The sequence below is a fragment of the Hibiscus syriacus genome, unplaced genomic scaffold (assembly GCF_006381635.1).
Source record: "Hibiscus syriacus cultivar Baekdansim isolate YM2019G1 unplaced genomic scaffold, ASM638163v2 tig00113124_pilon, whole genome shotgun sequence".
Lineage (NCBI taxonomy): Eukaryota > Viridiplantae > Streptophyta > Magnoliopsida > Malvales > Malvaceae > Hibiscus > Hibiscus syriacus.
In genome coordinates this window covers 384,036-403,611 of record NW_024063444.1, presented here as the reverse complement: position 1 = coordinate 403,611, position 19,576 = coordinate 384,036, and the positions used below count along the sequence as shown (strand labels likewise).

General features: G+C 34.5%; 3 protein-coding genes across 3 annotated transcripts; 2 read left to right on the top strand and 1 right to left on the bottom strand.

Moving 5' to 3' along the window:
• Positions 1-850: 850 nt before the first annotated feature.
• LOC120185838 (protein FATTY ACID EXPORT 3, chloroplastic-like) lies at positions 851-18,624 on the bottom strand. Its single transcript, XM_039189945.1, has 8 exons — positions 18,314-18,624; positions 17,813-18,194; positions 17,341-17,508; positions 17,209-17,255; positions 17,059-17,096; positions 16,183-16,273; positions 967-970; positions 851-861 (listed from the first exon to the last, which is right to left on the bottom strand). The coding sequence occupies exons 1-6, from the start codon at positions 18,557-18,559 to the stop codon at positions 16,195-16,197; spliced, it is 960 nt and encodes a 319-aa protein (XP_039045876.1). The 5' UTR covers positions 18,560-18,624; the 3' UTR covers positions 851-861; positions 967-970; positions 16,183-16,194.
• LOC120185837 (transmembrane protein 87B-like) lies at positions 8,509-12,449 on the top strand. The gene is made up of 5 exons (XM_039189944.1): positions 8,509-8,894; positions 9,170-10,103; positions 10,432-10,527; positions 11,507-11,643; positions 12,153-12,449. Exons 1-5 carry the CDS (start codon positions 8,644-8,646, stop codon positions 12,286-12,288), a joined length of 1,554 nt encoding a protein of 517 aa, XP_039045875.1. The 5' UTR covers positions 8,509-8,643; the 3' UTR covers positions 12,289-12,449.
• On the top strand, positions 14,888-15,883 carry LOC120185839 (vacuolar-sorting receptor 2-like). Its single transcript, XM_039189946.1, has 3 exons — positions 14,888-15,016; positions 15,255-15,361; positions 15,763-15,883. The coding sequence occupies exons 1-3, from the start codon at positions 14,938-14,940 to the stop codon at positions 15,850-15,852; spliced, it is 276 nt and encodes a 91-aa protein (XP_039045877.1). The 5' UTR covers positions 14,888-14,937; the 3' UTR covers positions 15,853-15,883.
• Positions 18,625-19,576: the final 952 nt, after the last annotated feature.

Genomic DNA, 19,576 nt, shown 5'->3' with positions numbered 1-19,576 from the left:
ACAAGCCATACCCCAGCCCTACAACAATCCCCAATCTAACTCATAATAAAACCAACATAGACAAACCATTTATATGAAATGAGAACTAAATGGGAAGCATAAGCAGACAATATAACCAATGGAATCTAACATAACATCAAACATAACAGTAACAACGACCTATCTCGCCAAACATGCAAAAAAACACAGCAGCAACACTGCACAGTAGCATAATATCACTGTCAACACACGCCAAGAATGATAGAATGAAGACTTTGCACAAATTCTTGAATGACCGGAACAACGTTGGCCATAAAAAGTTCGCCCAAACCCCTATCTGAATCAAGTTTATATTAAAAATTTGATCCACTGAAAAAACACTACCCTTGAACCTAACTTTGTTTCTGTACAGCCAAATTTTTCAGATCAAACCAAAAAAAACCCAATTCCCATAGAGGCCGAACTTTCATTCTAATTTTCTGATTGAACCATGCCTCAAACAACCCTTCTACCTTCATAGGGAATATTAAATTGACCTTCCATACACTACATCATCGTTGCCAAACTTTCCAAACAACATTACAATGACACAAAACATGATCTACTGTTTCATATTTTCGATTGTAGAAGACACAAAGAGATTGAACATTGCAAAGCATACATCTCTTTTCCAGCTCTATGATACCGACAACCTTTGATGAATTGCTCTCCAAACAAACGTTGAAACTTTTGGAGGAGCAAATTTAAACCACACCAATTTCCAAATAGGATCTTCTTACTTGCCAACACATGCTAACTTATTGCATAAAGATTTAGCAATGTAAGAACCATTTAAAGATCCTAACCATTTTAATTTATCAACCCCATGAGCTAAACTAACAGCTCTGTTCGAGACTTGAATGAAATCACTCCACAGAGTCCTTTTCCACTCAAAAAGTTATCTTCTTAATTCAATTTTCTATTCCCAAACTCCATTAACCCAATGACCAAACTCACAAATCTTTCCGGATTTCTTAGTAGCTATCCGAAACAGTCTAGGAAAATATGTTTTTAAAGAAACCAGTTTCGTCCAATGATCGAACCAGAATTCGATTTTTGAACCATTTCCCATCACAAATCTTACTTCAGATAAAAATTCAGCCCCACCACAAGACTCTATTGGGTTAATAATACTACGCCAAACCTATGAAGATTTCCTAAGATTAACAGCCTTTGGCATAATAGAATTCTGATCATAAAAATACTTCACTGCTACTATCTTTCTTCATAAACTATCCCCTTCCTCACTAAAACGCCAAATCTATTTATTAAGTAAAGCGTGATTCCTCAAATTAACATCAAATATACCCAGACCCCCATGCGATTTAGGCCCACAAATATTATCCCACTTGATCTAGTGAATTCCTCTCTCGTATTACCATTCCAAACAAAATTCTCTATACATTTATTAATCCTAGCAGCTATAAGCTTAGGAATTGGGAATAAAGACATGTAGTACACCGGTAAATTGATAAGAACTGATCTAATCAATGTAAGCCTACCCCCAAAAGAGAGAAGCTTACCTTTCCAGCTATCCAAACGAGCCCAGACTTTGTCCAGAATAGGCTACCACAATGTCTTAGAATTCTTTTTATGCCCAAGTGGGAGACCCAAGTAAGTTGTAGGGAGGACTGTCGAACTGCATGATATCAAATCTGCCCATCTCTTTACTCTATTTTCTTCCACATTTATACTAAATATTTTTATCTTTTTCATGTTTAATTTCAGACCAACAACCACTTCGAAGATATTTAAAACCTGCTTGATATTCTTGATCATCCTGCCCTTTGCTTCCAAAAATATTAGGAGGTCGTCTGCAAATTGAATATGTGACACTACAACGCTTCCATCCCCTATTCTAATTCCACCACATAGATCAATTTCAACTGCTTTCTTTAACAACCCACTAAGAGCCTCTCCCACAACATTAAATAGAAAAGGCGACAATGGACAACCTTGTCTTAATCCCCTCTTTATTGAAAAATTAGGAGAAGGACAACCATTAACTAACGCAACAATCAAGGGAGTCGATATGCACAAATTTATCCATTTCCTCCATCTCCTTTCAAAGCCCATTTTCTTGAGATTAACATTCAAAAACTTCCAATCAACAGTATCATATGATTTACTAAAGTCAGCCTTGAATAACACTGCTTCTTTCTTACTTTTGAACAAATAGTCGATAACTTCATTTGCAATCAGAGCACAGTCTGAAATGTGCTTACCCGCAATAAATGCATACTGATTTTCACCAATCACTTCGTTAATGCAACTCGCCATCCTCTTAGCCAAAACACGAGCCACTATCTTATACATACACCCCATCAAGGAGATAGGTCGAAAGTCCTCAAGATTAGTAGCCTCGACTTTCTTCGGAATGAGGGCAATAAACGATTTGTTGAATGAAAAATCTTCTATTCTGCCCCAATAAAAATCAGCCATGAATTTCATAACATCACCTTTAATTACCTTTTAGAACTTCTTAAAAAAGTCCAAATTGAAACCATCCGGTCCTGGTGCTCTTGAATCATCGGACGACTTTATAATAAACCACACCTCCTCTTCCGAAAAAGGATTTTCAATGCTTCTTCTAGTCGCAGCGTTTAACCTCTTTAAAGGTATGCCAAATCTCTTCACTGGCATAGTCTTTACATCATTGAGCCTCGAACGAAAGTAATTAACAAATATTTGTTGAATACTTTTCTGATGCTTGATAATCGAATCTTGTACCTTTAATTTCGAAATCTGATTTGTTCTACCTCTTGTTGCAGCTATAAGATGAAAATCTTGTGTTTTATCACCTTCTTTGAACCACTTCAATCTGTATTTTTGAAGCCACTCTCGTTCTTGCTTTCTCAATTCTGCCCATAGTCTTGCCTTTAATGTCACCAGCTCTGTTTGGACTAAACAATTACTTGGATACAATATGCATAGATTCTCTAAGCTTTCAATCTTTATACCAATCTCTTCAACAAAATCTGCTTTATTTTCTCGGACTGTCAAAACCCATGCCTTCGTTTCAGCCTTCGACAACATCAAAATTTGGGTCATACCTTTGCCTTTATTAGACTCACATACACCCTTAATTTTTTGAAACAAGATTGGATCATCTGCCCAATGATTAAACCATTTAAAGGGACGGGCAAACTTTTTTAATCTCCTTTCTTTAAGCATAACTGTTTATGGTCCGATAAACTTCTAGGAAGAATGGTTTGAAATAGCTGTGGGAACGCATACGCTATATCAGTTGAGACCAATAACCTGTCGAGCCTATTCACCGTCATATTCACACCTCCCGTAAACCAAGTAAACAAGCTGCCCGATATTGGAACATCGACCAAATTCCACAATAAATAAACTCTTCAAAGCTCCTCATAGTAGCCGAATGATCTTAACCCCATGTTCTTTCCGAAGCCATCCTAACACTGTTGAAGTCACCCCCCACAATAACAGGAACATCCAAATTTACTATAACTTCATGAAACAATTCAAAAAATTCAATTCTATCTCTTTGAATATTCGGACCATAGACGTTAATAATTTTGATCTCTAAATTATTCAATAATGGTTGACCCTTTAATGCAATAATTCTCCTATACACTATTTTCATTCTCACCTTAAACACTTGGGATCCCACAATGAGTAGACCTGTAAACGAACCGAACGCGAAGGTATGTTCATATTCGTTCATTTAATAAATAAACGAACACGAACATAAACGAACAATTTTTTTTTGTTCATGTTCGTTCATTTAATAAATAAACGAACACGAACGAACGAACATAAACGAACACAAAAAAAACTTATTCAAACACAACAAACGAATGTAAAAAAAAGTAAACAACAAGAATAACAACTTAAAATTCATTAATATAACCTGCAACTTTAGATATAATTTGTTCGAATACGACAAAAACATACATAAATCATAAATAAGCTATATGAACATAATAAAGTCTTAAAATTAATTTATTCAACAAAACAATCTTCTTGAAATCCAAACAACTTCGATAATCTTCATAACATATTCAACTTGCCCTCTGTTCGAACATAAATGAACGAACATAAACGAACATATAGTCGAACGTTCACGAACGTAAATGAACGAACGAGACCTTTGTTTACGTTTGTTCATTTAATTAAACGAACGCAAAATCTTGTTCATGTTCGTTCATTTAATTAAACGAACGCAAAATCTTGTTCATGTTCGTTCATTTAATAAATAAACGAACATAAACGAACTTCCCGCCGCACTGTCATGAACGGTTCGCTGAACGTTCAGTTCATTTACAGGCCTAACAATGAGATTAAACCTCCTGAAGCACCCTCGGTTGAAGTATAGACCAACTCCCTACCTATCAAACCTTTTAACCTCCTTCCCACAGAAGCAGAAATTTCGGACAGTTTTGTTTCCTGAAGCAATACCACACTAGATTTGTTCTAATTCATAACACGACAAATATCCCTAAGTTTTTCATTTTCCCCTAAGCCTCTAACGTTCCACGATATCATAGCTATACCCAAATCCATAAAAATTCAGATCACACAACACAAAGAAACAAACACCCATCTATTACATTGTTCAATCCTTACCCGACATCTCGATCTGCTCTAATCTTTGGAGGATTTCTTGCCTTGGAGCTGCGAATTCCACTCCCAAAGACTCCCCAATAGCTAAGATCGCCTCAGCTTCTTTCACTATCCTCGATTTACTCCCAAGATTGACCCCACGAAGAACCCCACTTTTTTCAAGAACACCACTTGAATTTAACAAACCACCATTCCCCTTTTTCCTTTTAAAACTATTTTTTCCTTGGATATACGTTCACTCCTCATTTTCACCATTTTTTTCACTGATTTAATTATGCTCTCATCCGCTGAAAATATCATTGCTTGAATTTTAATTGTATTCAAACCTTTACTCTCTCCTCTTATCTCAAACGAACAAACCTCGTCTGAATCCTTGAGAAAATAATCCTCTTCAACAGGCACATCCAACAATCTAGAACTATTGGAAATTGATTGGGCCGCCCAGACTTGGTCGGAATTCCTATTTATTTCCATTAGCCCAAAACTTTCATCAACCAGCTGACGACCCGACCCAACATACGGAACAACTGGTACTTCATGAAGCCCTATATCTAAGGCTTCAGAATTTCCTACGTTTCCATTTGCATGAACCATACTGACATGCAAAGTCCCACTGTCATTATCACACCTCTGACTCAACAGTTCGAGTTGCACTCCATCATTATGAACTTTCTCAAAACCACATCCTTTAGCAAAGTCAGCTTCGAACACTGGAACGTCTGTCGCTTCTTCACCGTATGTATGCCACGCTCCCTCCGCTTCTTCACTAGCTGTAAGCCACGCTCTACCACCAGCCAAAGATCCATCAATGAAGACTCTATCCCCCTCATGTGCTTCTGTTTGAATTCTCATCTTGTACGCACTTCCATTAAGAATGATGGACACTTTTTCTAGAATAAATTATTCATATTGGACTTCCAGCAAGAACCTTGCCACATCGAACCTGGTTCTATTAGACGTTTCTTCATCAATCTTAATAACTTTGCCCCACCTGCTACCTAAATCCTTGAAGAACTTCTCGCTCCAAACTATGAGAAGCACGTCCTTCAAAGTAACCCAAATTCTTGTTTTAATCATACTATTATATCCTTCCAGTAATTCTAATTCATCAAACCAACTACCGACCCATTCATTTCTCCTTGCCCAAAATGCCTAACATTCTTTAGCATTCTTGAACTCGATAACCACCAATAAAGCTTTCCAAAGACTTACCTTAACATCAAAACCTTCCGCTCTTAATGATGTAAGGATTATATCTCCATTGTACATATTTTTTATTTTCCCTGTCAGGCATCTCTCTCTACACGATAGTTCGCTCTTTGGGATGAATATATTGCTACTTAAAGCTCCGACTATTGGACTTGACCTTATAAGCCTCTCATCTGCAATATTAACATATACAACGTTTTCTGATCCATCATCTTTATGCATCTAAAGGATGACACCATTTTCCTTTGATTTATCATTATCACCCTGTACTCCTTCAAGCACTCCTTGTACTCCTCCAAGAGCTTCCCTGAAAGACTTGGAATCCCTCAAAGAAGGCCTCCACACTTTGTTGATCGGTCTATCAACCTCTGTCTTCCTTGTTTTTCCCCTACCATTCTGTCACGAAAGACTCTGATTCTAAATCCGTCCATTACCCTGCCATCTGCCCTGCGCACCGCTGTGTTCTCTCCACCCTTGTTTCTAAATCTAACAAAAGCAAATGTAGATCTTGTTGATATTCTTTTTTTTTGTTTCTGTATGCAATGAAGACATCAATCACTTCTCCATACGATTGAAACACATCCTTAAGGCTTGATGAATGAATCCTTTTGCTAACGTTGTTGACGGAAATGGACCAACACTTAGGAATCCTATGACTCTTCATTTTTCCTCTCCAGGACAACTCAATCTTATCTCATAAATCATAAAATAAGCTTTAAAAAATAAAGAGTACACAAAACACCTTTCTGCGTTTGGAGAATCTTTTCATAAAACGTGATACCTCAAGCCAAAACTGTCCTAGATGCGGATTGGAAGTAGAAATCTTATCAATCGTATTAATCTTATATACAAGTAGAAATCGTATCAATTGTTATTTATGTTTTACACATAATAGAATCTGATTGGATCATATTATCATTTTTTAAAGAAACTTGTACATAAACTAAAGTATAATGAATTGAAAGTAGAGTGTTTAAATTATAATAATAGTAAAATGATTAAAATGAAAATTTTATTAAAATAGAAGAGTTAAAGTGGAGATTTAATCAATAATTAACCCCAATCCCAAACATGTTGTTGGTGTCAACCTTGTACACACTATAATATGCCTCCACTTGCCCAATATAAATTCATGATTAGGTGATTATCGAACGAGTTGATTGCGAGTTAGATTTGTGTTTGTTAAAATATTGTATTGTTCGATTCCACTCATTACTTGTTAAAATTTTGCTCAAATCGTGTTTGTTAAAAAAATTGGTTGATTGACTCGTTGCTCGCTAAGTTCACTAAAATTTGAACCTTATTTTTTTAACTATAGGTAAAATCTACTAATACTATATAAAATTTAATATAAACATAAATTAATAAATTTAATCGAAAAATTATCAAAAGAGTGTACGAAACTATTTCAAAGTCTAAATTTCAAATTAACAATCCACAAATGCTTTAAAATTAAATAGGGTTTGATTTTTGAATGTAGTAAAGTAATAATTAATAATTTAGTACTATTTTGTTGTTTATTAAAAAATTAATAGATTAGCAATTTATTATCTTTTTTATTATATACTAGTAAATTAGTAATTTTTGTGAATAAAATATTTTTAAAGATAATTATTAAAAATTTATATAAAAATTAACGAGTTGTTCGTGATTCGTGAACTTATCGAGTCGAGTTAGATTTTGTTCGACTCAACTCATTAAGGTCTTGAACTGAGCTCGAATTCGCCGAGTAAACTTGAATCGATTAAGTAAAAACCTTTTTGAGTTTCTCATCATTCTAATTTCTAAAGTTGCTACTTTTCCTCTACGGTAAATTATGTTTAATTTTAAATATAACTCTATACATTATTGCAATAATATAACGAAAACAACTTTACTCTTTATAATAATATTATATAAAATTAATACATCAAATATATTTTAATTTACAAACGAATTTGATGGTGTACTTGTCTTTTGGCTTTATGCAAGGGGTTTCTTTTAGGCAGTAAGTGGCAGTGCCACAATCTGACTTGAGTGGTAAACGTGTGGAAACATATGTTATTATGACAATTTGATGTGGTACACGTATGATGCCGACCAGCCACCAAGGAAAGGTTTATATTACAACTTCATCGTGGCTGCAGAGGTCAGTGGAGAAATTATAATTAGATCTATCAATTGAACTGATCAAAAGCTTTTGGATCAATTCAATTTAATGTTTAAATTTTTTAGATTATTTTAAGTTGGAGTAAATTTACAATTTTTATATATATATTTTTTTATTTTAAGTTGTTTAAGGTTCTAGTCATATTAAATTAGGATTCAAATTTTAGTCTTTTAAGTTTATCAATATGATTTTTTAGGTCAAATTTACGTCATCTGTCTTTATTTATTTCAATCATTTTAGGTATTAATAATTTATTGTCCAGATCCTTTTTGATTTCTCGATTGATTAGTTTTAGATTACATAGTTTTTCTATGATCAATTTGTATATTCAAATTCGGACAAGAATTATGAAGACCGTTTAGAAATGAAAAAGAAATAATAGTCACGTAATGAAAAAGAATATTTTGATTCCCGAAGCCAACTGAGAGAGGCCAGCGATGGCGATGTTGAATGGGCTCATGCAGAACCCAACTGAGAAATTTCATATTCAAGTCTTAATATTGGGCCGATGGTAACAAAAAGAAGACGCCAAGTCGCAGTCTTCCCCTTCCACTCGTTACTAAATTGCTGTTGCGCCGTTTACCGTCTTTTTCTTTACCAATTTCCAGAAGCACGACGCCAAAATTCCCGACACCTCTAAACAAAAACGAAGATCGAATACACACTGCCGCAAAAAAATGAAGCAGAGGCAATTTCAAAGGGGAAGAATGATTAAGATTACCGTGTTTGTGTTTGTTGGTTTGTTCCTTTGCTTCCCAGATGTTGATGCTTCCATTCACGAGTATAGAATGGAAGCTTTTAGCCCCAAATCGAATGCTTTCTTTTCCCATGGAGGAAGTGAAGGTCTTTTTGCTTCTAAGCTACATGAACCCACCGCTGATTCTTCTTCGGAAACCAAACCATCTTTCAAGGGAAAGTCCATCATCAGGTACTTTAGAACCATCTTTACTGTTCCTTCGTTTCATCTTTTATTTTATTTGAATAATAGTTTTGGTTTTTGTTGCTTTGGGCATTGATTCACATTGAGAATTACTCATCATTTGATGTTAGTAGTAGGATTATGCTCCTTCCTGTTCGAAACCCTAAGTACTGTTTAATCATCAAATTGATCGGTCATGGTTAATTTTAACTGTCTGAAGAAAAATGTATGTCGAAATTTAGTAAGGATTTTTTATGTTACTGTACTTGTTTTAACATTTTCAGTTTCGATTCGGTCACCTTTTTGAGGCCGAAAGAGTCTGCGAAAAGCCAGCAGGAAATGCAGCAGAACACGGGATTAGTGGAAGCCATCATACTCGAGGTTAAAGATAGAGAAAGGATCGGAGGGGCTTCTTTAAAGTCCGATGCCATTTGCTGCAACAAACAACTAGCGGACCAAGGGTCCTGCAAGCTAGGAGAGGTTATCATCCAAAATAACCCGGACAACTTAGGGTGGCCTAAACGGATTAAGACCTTTTTCCAAGGAACCAATGAAGAAGCTAAAATGGATTTCGAAACGGTTGAGATAAACAGCACTGGGATGTACTACCTTTACTTTATGTTCTGTGATCCCCAACTCAAGGGTACTCTTATTAAAGGAAGGACTGTGTGGAAGAACCCCAATGGTTATTTACCTGGGAAGATGGCTCCATTGATGACATTTTATGGTTTTATGTCTTTGGCTTACCTTGTGCTTGGCCTTGCCTGGTTTCTAAGGTTTGTTCAGTTTTGGAAGGATATCATTCATTTGCACTACCATATCACCCTTGTTATTGCTCTTGGAATGTGTGAAATGGCTGTCTGGTACTTTGAATATTCTAATTTCAATTCAACCGGTACCAGACCAATGGGTATCACATTGTGGGCGGTGACATTTGTCTCTGTCAAGAAAACTTTATCTCGCCTTCTTCTTTTGGTGGTTTCCATGGGTTTTGGTGTAGTGAGGCCAACGCTTGGTGGCTTAACATCCAAAGTAGTTCTGCTTGGTCTGATATACTTCATTGCGACGGAGGCACTTGAGCTAGTAGAACATTTGGGGAACATTAATGATTTTTCTGGAAAAGCAAAGTTATTTTTGGTGCTTCCTGTTGCCTTTTTGGATGCTTGTTTTATTCTATGGATTTTCTCATCACTGTCAAAAACTTTGGAGAAACTTCAGGTATGATTCTTTTTACTTGCAACTATTATTACTTATTATATAGATGCACAATGATAGATGGATAAACAGATAGACATTAATACGAAATCTATGTATCTGCCAACATGGCGTGAAGCTCTATTGGAAATCAAATTCACTGTGCCTTACTGCTGTATTTGTAGGGTGTTCAGTTACAAGAAATTTCCTGGCTGTAATAGGCTCTGTATAAATGAGTTGATTTTCTTTTGAAATTTCAAGTTATTCATACCAGCTATATTATTTATCTAAACTGCAACAACTTTTAAAACATCTATTTATTTCCATTTGTTCTACTGTTTCTTGGGTGTAGATGCGGAGAAACTTGGCAAAATTGGAGTTATACCGAAAGTTTACTAATGCACTTGCCATGTCTGTGTTGCTTTCTATTGCTTGGATAGGCTTTGAGGTAATACTACTTCCTAGTCGGCATAGGATATATTATTCAATAAATCCATCATTGCACTTTTAAGGGCTAAATTTTTTAATGACATAAACAATTCAAATCCTTCTTTGTGGTTCAATCAATATAATCGTCATTCTGCCTCTACTCTATCTCTTCTCATTCTACCTAGTTGAATCAAATAACTTTTATGTGCCAAATCATCCATATCTCTATACACTGTACAGATTGAAACTTCTAAGCACCTTTTGCTCAAATTATTTTCAATCATTGCCACCTACCATCTTAAAATTGTATATTTTGTTATTTGCCCATCAAGCAAGTTACTAAAAACGATCGGTTTAAGGAATTTCGTGATTTTCTACTAACTCCAGTACTCTACCATTACTCTCATTCTTACCTATATTGAAATATGATCTCCATTTTGATATTACTTAATCTAAATTTTCCAAAACAAACGGGCCTTAGTTACATCTGCTAATACATCTGCAAATGGAAATAATAGGCACTTGGTTATAATTGAGCGTTTACTATTATTGATACAACTAGTTGTAATATCTACATCAACTCTTTGCTCATCTGTCACACACTATGCATCCCATGCGAAGGTAAGATGGCAATTTCTTCTTGCGGGAATGACGTTCCTGCAAGATGTGTGCCAAATAAAACAAAAAATAATGGTCTAGAGGCATGGGAGTGCAGAGAGGTTTCTTGTGTGCTAATTGTGGTACTAGAGATTTCTTCTTCAGAGTTCCGAGGCATGCCAATGGATTCATGAATCTTTGTGTCAAACAGCAGCTTAGTGAAGTTTGATATTATGTAATTTTCTCTTTCCATCATATCTGTGCATACTTTTATCACCCCCCTCCTTTTCCTTTTCCTTTTCTCGGCTCATGTGTGAACATCCAAAAGAGCTGAGAAGAAAAAAGCGAAATAAAAAAATAGACAAGAATTATTGAAACTCCTCTGAATTCTCTTGGCTCAGCTATACTTCAATGCGAACAATCCACTTAGTGAGTTTTGGCAAATTGCATGGATCATCCCGGCTTTCTGGAACATGCTTGCTTACGCTCTCTTGGTGGTCATATGTGTTCTCTGGGCTCCTTCTCGTAACCCAACAAGGTACACATTGATATTTGCTATTTGCAGTTCGTGCATTTCAGTAATTGATAGTTGACACTTATATTTACCTGAAAAATATCTTGCTTATACAAGCAGGTCTGTGATGGTAATTTCCTTTTTGTGTAAATTGTATTTGAACAACACATGGTTATACTACTTAATTATGATTAATTAATGTTGGTACTCGTCTTTCTCTCTTAGGGTCCTGTTCCAAAAACAGATCAGTAGGTATCATACATCCTCGAGAAATATTCCCGATATGTAGTTTCATTTTGCATTCCCTCAGACGCCAGTAAACAACCTGATTATCTTTAAATAGCTAGCTGCAGCATAAATTATGATTTAACACCCCTTGATGTCATGGCTTTGAGCTAGTAGCATGGTACGTGATTTGACCGTGTATTAAGTATATTTTGCTGGCTGGCCAACGTGCGGTGAAATGTTTGTTTTGTACTTTTTAAGTAGAAGAAAAAACTAATAATGAGTTTTGGCCACTAATGGACTTGCAGATATGCATACATGGAGGGGATGGGTGAGGACTCTGATGAGGAGGGTACAACATTGACTGGCAACGGTGGAGACATGACAATGAAGCTGGAAAGGCAGGCTATCGGAGATGATCTTGAGGAGGATAAGCGCGAGTAGATGACAATCTCCAAGTATGAATACTAAAACTCCAATTGAAGCTCAAGCTGCATATCTTGGAAATATCAGCATACCATGATATACGGTCTGTGTCGTATGTATAAAGAACTTGTGCCTGAAATACTTTGAGAAAACATGAATAGAGAGTGTGTTTCAGTATTTTGCTGAAATATTTTAGCTGAACTGTATTAGTCTGACCAGAGCTAATTTAAGCAATGAGCAAATCCGTCCAGCCTACTAATCTTCCACTGCTTTGAACATTATTTTTTCTAATAATCTCGGATGATTAAAGGCAGTATTTGTTCAAAAGAATTTAGTCTATTGATAATTCGTATGCATTTTACAGACGTAATTATTTAAATCCAAAGAAAATAAAAAGTTTTTGAATGATCATAAAATGAGTAGCAGTCATTTTGGTGTTTGTCGATAAATAAGATTATCTGCAAATTTTGCCATTCCAATTATGTTCTATGTCAATTCTTGGTGGCCACAAGCTGATCTCATGGAGGTTTGTCTTATTATATATAAATGTGAAACACACTAGTTTATATCACGTCTTCTTTAATGATCTCATAAATGGATTATTTATTGTCCATACAAGATTCTTTTCCCACTCAACCATAGATCACCTAATAAATTATTCTAGATTTCCTTGGATTTAGAAAGTATGATAGAAAGGGACTTACATTTTGAATAACTGAAAAAAAATATTAAGGCTAGAAAACGTTTTTCACCACTAAAATTAAAACTTGCAGTTAAAAGACCAAATTAGATAAAATTAAAAATTAAGAGATTAAATTAAAAAAGATTAAATTTATTGTTAAAAATAGTAATTAAAGTTACATATGCAGTCTATAGTGGTAGAAGAAGATGTGATTCAATTTTAGTAAAAATGGACTTAAAATGAATGATTGAATCAAGGAGGGATTAAATAAAAAACAAAAAACTTATTATAAAAAATAATTAAAAATGCATAGTTTTCTACAATAGTTTAAAAGTATTTGGTTCAAATTTGATAAAAATTGAACTTAAAATGAAGGAAGAATTGAATGAATGAGGAAATAATGTGAAGTTGAGGGGCTAAATTAAAAAATAATAAAATAATTATTAACAAAGAAATTGAAGAAACATATGTATTCTACAATAGTTTAGGAGGACACGATTTAAATTTGGTAAAAAATAAAATTAAAATGAAGAAGGAAATCATGAGTCATATCGCAAAAATGTCAAGTATTTCAAAATTGTACTCAACTTAAATTTGAAAATAAATTGATAATTTGAGTTGACTTGAATAATTTAAAATTTAAAAATTAATTTTTTAAACCTAATTAAATTTTATTCGCCCTAATTTAAAAGAAAACCCAGGGACGAATAAAACTTTAAATCATGCCACTTTTTTTATGTCATTCAATTATTTTCTAGTTAAATTAAAATTTTAAACGGTTATATATAATACCTAAATTATTTTTTCGTTCAAAATCAACCTTTAAATTTATTTTTTTTATTTTAAATTCTTAAATTAATTTTAATAAAATAGATATTTAATTTTATATGACATGTCAATATTTCATTAACAAAAGATTATTTTTCAAAAATAAAATTTATAATGACTATAAATAATAATCTAAGGATTTAAAAAATAATAAATTTAAAGTATGAAGCAGCATAGTTTAGGATTTTTTTATAACTTTCAGCCTTTATTATAAAACAATGCTTAAAGAAAAAACTGACCGTGAAGCGGCGAGTGGGATGGGGCGGTCAAAGCGAATCAGTACACGTGGCAATCCATTCTTTTATTATTTTTTTCTAGCTTTAAAAATGATTATTATATTTCTCCGTCCTATTTATATCGTTTATTATTAATTTAATAAGAGATGCAAAAGAGATAAATTTAATAAGAGAGATCCAACAGTAGATAAATTCACAACGGTTATCCATCCAACTTAATTAAAATCATTTTATTAATTTATTTAACTTAAAGTTATTTCAGTGCCTTTTTGGACCTACATTACGGGATTTTAATATTCATTTGATTTTACAAACTTAATGCATATAATGTTTTTTTAATTATTATATATATATATATAAGTTGATTAATTAATTAATTTTAATTTTAATTTTCTTTTCATAAATTTGACTTTATTGATGAAAATTTATATATTCTTTTAAGATGATTCAGATTTAAATAATATAATTGATAGAATATATTTGAATTTTATCTGAATTAGAAATAGAATAAACATTATCATATGTACACATTAAAATGTCAGAAACCATTCTTTTCTTTTCATTAATAAAAAAATACAATTGTATTTGATTTTAAGAATGAGTTGTGTTCAGTTAGATTCGTTTCTTTAATGTTCATTAATAAACATTAAAATGTCATATTCTAGTTTTGGTGCCTTTTATAGGAAAGGGATGAGTGGACGTTTCGGTAGGTGTGTAAAATACGGATACTTTTAGCCATCTTATATGCTTCTTGGGACAAAAGTTTTAACTAAGAAGTGCTCCATGTTACAGCTGCATTGAACGAGTGTTTAAGGTTTATATCATTTTTACCTCTGTTGGTGAACCATTTCTTACTTCGGGCTTTTGCCCAGATGTTGATGAGTGCAAGGAGAAGCTGGCCTGCCAATGTCCTGAGTGCAAATGCAAAAAATCTGGGGCAGCTATGAGTGCAGCTGTAGCGGCGGTTCGTTGTACATGCGAGAGCATGACATGTGTATCGGTGAGTCTCTTTGAGGCTAGCTTTGATAGACACCTTTTTTTTTTTGCCATTATACGCTTCGTAGAATAGTTCGTATTAGATGCAAATATTTTCATATAATGTGGTAGGACATGCTGGTAGCGAGTATAAGATTAAGCTGGTCCATTGAATTGCTTGATTTGGAGATAGGCGACATATCAACATGATTTCAATTTTCTTTGGATCGTAACACCCCTCTAATGCTGATATTCACTTTCAGGTAAGAATGTTAGGACAGAGTTAAGCTGGGGCTCTGTTTGGGTAATAATTCTTGGATTAATTGCTGCTGGAGGTGCAGGATATGCCATTTACAAATATCGAATCCGGGTAAGATTGTTGTTGCACTAATATTAATATCTGATCCTTCCTATATATCACATGATCACATTTTTAGAACCATTGATGTATTAATGAGGAGAGGCATCACTTGATTGATTATATATGAGCAGAACTTCATTACGTAAAGGGTACACAAGAAAGGATAATTAGAACCCATTTTTGAACTGAAATAATAGTTGGAAAATAGCACTTCTAACATTGTTATTAACTACATTGCTTGGACTCGGTTGTGTCGGATACAAGCATGCCTGACACGGACCACAGTTTATATTTTTCATATATTTGGAGGGTTACATTCTCCTATCGTTTGATGAAAACGTATATCTCTAAGTGTATTTTTCGAGGAATAATGGTGGAACTGACTTTCATTTGCTGTCAACTTGATGCAGAGATACATGGATTCGGAGTTTCGGGCTATAATGGCGCAATACATGCCATTGGACAATCAACCTGATAACGTTCATCATCCAGACATCTAAAACTAACACAAGAAACATGCTTCCAAAAGCCTTAGGGTAAGTAGGCTGCCTATCTTCCCTCTTGTTGGGTTTTACATTACTAGGTTTAATATTTATCAGTCAGTTACTCCAACTCTTTCAGCTTTTGACATGGTAACTCTAAATAATTAAGGTAATAATACACATAAATCCAGGTTCACATGAATTTTTTTCTAATTTTGAAGGGCAATATATCATATGTTTTTGCTTTTACATTTATGATTTGTTCGATGATGATTTTATCACTCTGCATCTTCCATATCAGGTTTCTAAGTTGATTTAAAACATTATTTATGTAATGGCTGAAACAACAGATCAAACACATCAATTTTCTTTACCAGGTTTCAAGCCGGGCTTGTCATTTGGTAGAAGCTTGTATATATAGAATGCCACCACCGCACCACTGCACATGAAAGCAAGTTTTCAGGATAAAAAAAAGAAAAAGATGGAGTTCTGATACTGCAATAAAAGAAAAAAAATCCTTGCAAACTAAAGTTTAGCTATGAATCCAAATAAAACAAAATAATGAAATCGCAGTACGTATCACAAAGGAGTTCATGCTAAGAACATTAAAACACGTGCAACAGGTAAAACAAAAATTTTATTGCAGTATTAAACTAATATGGTGTACTTGACAACCAAAAGCAGGCAAAATTCAAAAAGGTTGTATAGTATTCATTCCTTCATTTATGCCAGCAGTAGGTTGACATTTTTCTTTGATTTTATTTTATTTTTATTTTTTTGAAAATTTTTCTTTGATTTTAGTTATAAAAGGAGAGGGGAGTAGTTTCCTAGGATTGAACAGGGATTTAATGTCAATCAAGATTTAAACAAATATCACATCACAGGCAGTGATGGATCTACACCTAACTAAAATTCAAATTCTTTTCTATTAATTATCTATTTTAAAAATTATACGCACATTAGATTTTATTTATATCTACCCACCTACGGGTTGTTAATACATACATACAAACACACACATATATATATCCACCCCTAAAATTAATTTTGAATTCCCACTGACCACAAGCTTAGTTGACAACAGTAAGTTGATTATTATAATCGTATAATCATGTTTTAGAGAACCAAGGTTTGTAAATTTATGGTCATCAATGTCACACCCCGCACAGTAATTTCCATTTATAGATAATAAATAATTAAAATGTCACAAAAGGATTTATGAACCTGACTAAGGTAGCGATAAAGGTGCCCGGAGTTGTTCTCTGCAAAAATAACAAGGAAAATAATAATTTAAAGAAAAATCAGAAGCTGAGACCAAAATTAGCAGGAATCTAAAAACAATACGGAAAATAAAGGTTGTAATAGGAACCCGACCTGAACCAGAGAGCTAAACGCCCTCAGAAACATGACAGATGAGATGACTGCCGGAAAAGTAATCCAGTTAATGAAACATATAATTTGATCCTATTAAGGATGTAAAATACTTGCAAATTAAGAAGTAACAACCTGCTTGTCCTTCGGAGGCAAGAGGAGGACAAATCCCTCTTTTATATGATCTTAAACTTGATACGCTTAATGCTAAAAGCGTTCCACCTAGAATAACACCGAACCTGATTGCAGAAATGCTGCCCGTCAACATGAAAGAAAGAAATCCCCCAACCGAAAGAATTATACCTGCCGGACCCAAATATACAAGAAAGAAATTCAAAGTTTTTCTTCATGGAATTAAACTCTTTCAATTAACATTTTCGTAAACCGGTAAACAGGTTAAGATTTAACAACAATACATATGAAGTTTCAAGTCGATCCAATACACTATCCACTCCATTGAGAATAGTATCTTTTCCATACATGTTAAAGGTTGAATTATTATAATTAGACATTTTAATTAACATTCAAATTGACATGCATGATAGGATAAAATTAATAGAAATAACCAGATTTAATCATAAAAGATGAATATGAAACATTCCGATACCGTAAGGTATGCCAACGTGAAAGTCGAGAATTTTGGAAACGTCATTGAAATCGTCAGCTGAGCAGGAAGAGAATGTTTCGACAATTTCTTTGATTTCTGGAGGGGAATTTTCGGCTGCGGTCGAGAGGTAAACTTTGCCTTCTTCACCGATTTCTTTCACTATTTCAATCAAATCATTTTTGGCCTTCTCTGCTTGAATCTTAAGCTGCTCCGAGGTTTCTTTCAGAGTAACCAAAGCTTTGTTGGAGTAAATCTCATAAGCTTCTCGGGACACGTTTTGCATCTTCAAGGCTTCTTCTCTGAAAGCTTCTAAAGCTTGTTTCCATGCTTCATTTGAAGATACTTCATCATTTTCCCTCTCCACATCTATTTCTGAATGTTTCTGGAAAAAATCAAATTCAGAATCCCAATTATTAGAACATTTAGAAAAAAAGGAAAACACATATTTGAATTAAAAAGGAAAATTGTAAGTCATAAAATATCATTTGAAATCCAACTCACCGATTCATCGTGGGAAGCAGCGAAAGCCACGACGGATTGGCTGAAGGAAATGCGCCTATCGAGTGAGCAAAAACCTAGGACTAAACCTTTGGGAGCGGCCACAGAGACTCTGCCATGAGATGGCTTCAGCCAGAGAGACGTCGGAAAACAAGGGGGAAATGGAGAAGCAGAAGCACGGCAGAGTTTGTTCAAAGGCTCCAAGGTGCAGCTAGGGTTAAGATTTTTGATGGAAAGCATTTTCGCCATTACCAATTACTTGAGCAGTGAGCTATAACTATAAGCGAAGCGGAGAGAAAAGAAGGGCGAAATACATTTTTAAAGAAAACGGGGATTTTATTCGTTGCTTTTGCATCGGGTAAATGGATGCTCGAAACGACGTCGGCTAGCAAACCGTTTCGTTATCGTTTTTGTTGTTTGCCCGCGAATTTGGAAATAGGAAGGAAGTAGGACCCAGGGAAACGTTTCCATGCAATGCAATGCTTCGGTGACACGTAATTACGAGCGGACCCCACAAAATCACAGTGGAGGCTCCAATATGGCACACAAAAGCTACCTCGTTATCCTCTCCTTCCAATTATATAAATTTAGATCCGAGGGAGCAAAAGGCATTTCAGGAGCTCGGGAACTGCATAGAAGCTGAGCAACACCTTTTTGATGGTGTAAATCTCACCAAAGCAGAATACTGTGAGTTAAGGTACATGAAGGAAACATACGAGCTTGTGAGAAGAAGCGGATTGATGGTCATATGCAGAATTTTATTTTAAGACGACGAATTTTTAAATTTTTAGTAAAGTGAATTTATAAAATTTTAAGAGTAAAATAAATTATTAATAAAAAATATAAAAAAATATCTAAAATATTCTGATTATAAATTTTCTGAGCCCTTTTGGTGAGTACAAGCTTACGATGAAGATACGGTTATTGGGCAGGACAAGAGATTTTCTGTGGCTTAATTTTCAACGTTGCAGAGACATTATCTGCCCTATATTTGCAAATCTTCCTACTGAGCTCCAAGCCCAAAATATTCAAAGTTCAAGCCCACCCTTGTTGGTGCACGCAAGATAGTCCAAGCAACAAATATTGCAGAAGCATCATTAATCATTGACGGCATTAATTATGTGACCGATCCAGGTTTCTGCATGATGAAATCTTGTAGTCCGAGGACTGGGATGGAGTCGTTGCAGGTAACTCTTATCTCTAAAGCTTCGGCTAAGCAACATGGTGGTCGGTCTCGGCCAACTGGACCAGGTCAGTGTTTTGGAC

Bases quoted from the DNA above. Each gene is read 5' to 3' on its own strand.
- LOC120185837 (XM_039189944.1), top strand. From the start codon at position 8,644: ATGAAGCAGAGGCAATTTCAAAGGGGAAGAATGATTAAGATTACCGTG. The intron at 10,104-10,431 runs GTATGATTCTTT...TCTTGGGTGTAG, and splicing joins AAACTTTGGAGAAACTTCAG to ATGCGGAGAAACTTGGCAAA. The intron at 10,528-11,506 runs GTAATACTACTT...CTCTTGGCTCAG, and splicing joins TTGCTTGGATAGGCTTTGAG to CTATACTTCAATGCGAACAA.
- LOC120185838 (XM_039189945.1), bottom strand. From the start codon at position 18,559: ATGGCGAAAATGCTTTCCATCAAAAATCTTAACCCTAGCTGCACCTTG. The intron at 18,195-18,313 runs GTGAGTTGGATT...GATTTTTTCCAG, and splicing joins CTGCTTCCCACGATGAATCG to AAACATTCAGAAATAGATGT. The intron at 17,097-17,208 runs GTCGGGTTCCTA...TTATTTTTGCAG, and splicing joins CGTTTAGCTCTCTGGTTCAG to AGAACAACTCCGGGCACCTT.
- LOC120185839 (XM_039189946.1), top strand. From the start codon at position 14,938: ATGCAAAAAATCTGGGGCAGCTATGAGTGCAGCTGTAGCGGCGGTTCG. The intron at 15,017-15,254 runs GTGAGTCTCTTT...ATTCACTTTCAG, and splicing joins AGAGCATGACATGTGTATCG to GTAAGAATGTTAGGACAGAG. The intron at 15,362-15,762 runs GTAAGATTGTTG...AACTTGATGCAG, and splicing joins TTTACAAATATCGAATCCGG to AGATACATGGATTCGGAGTT.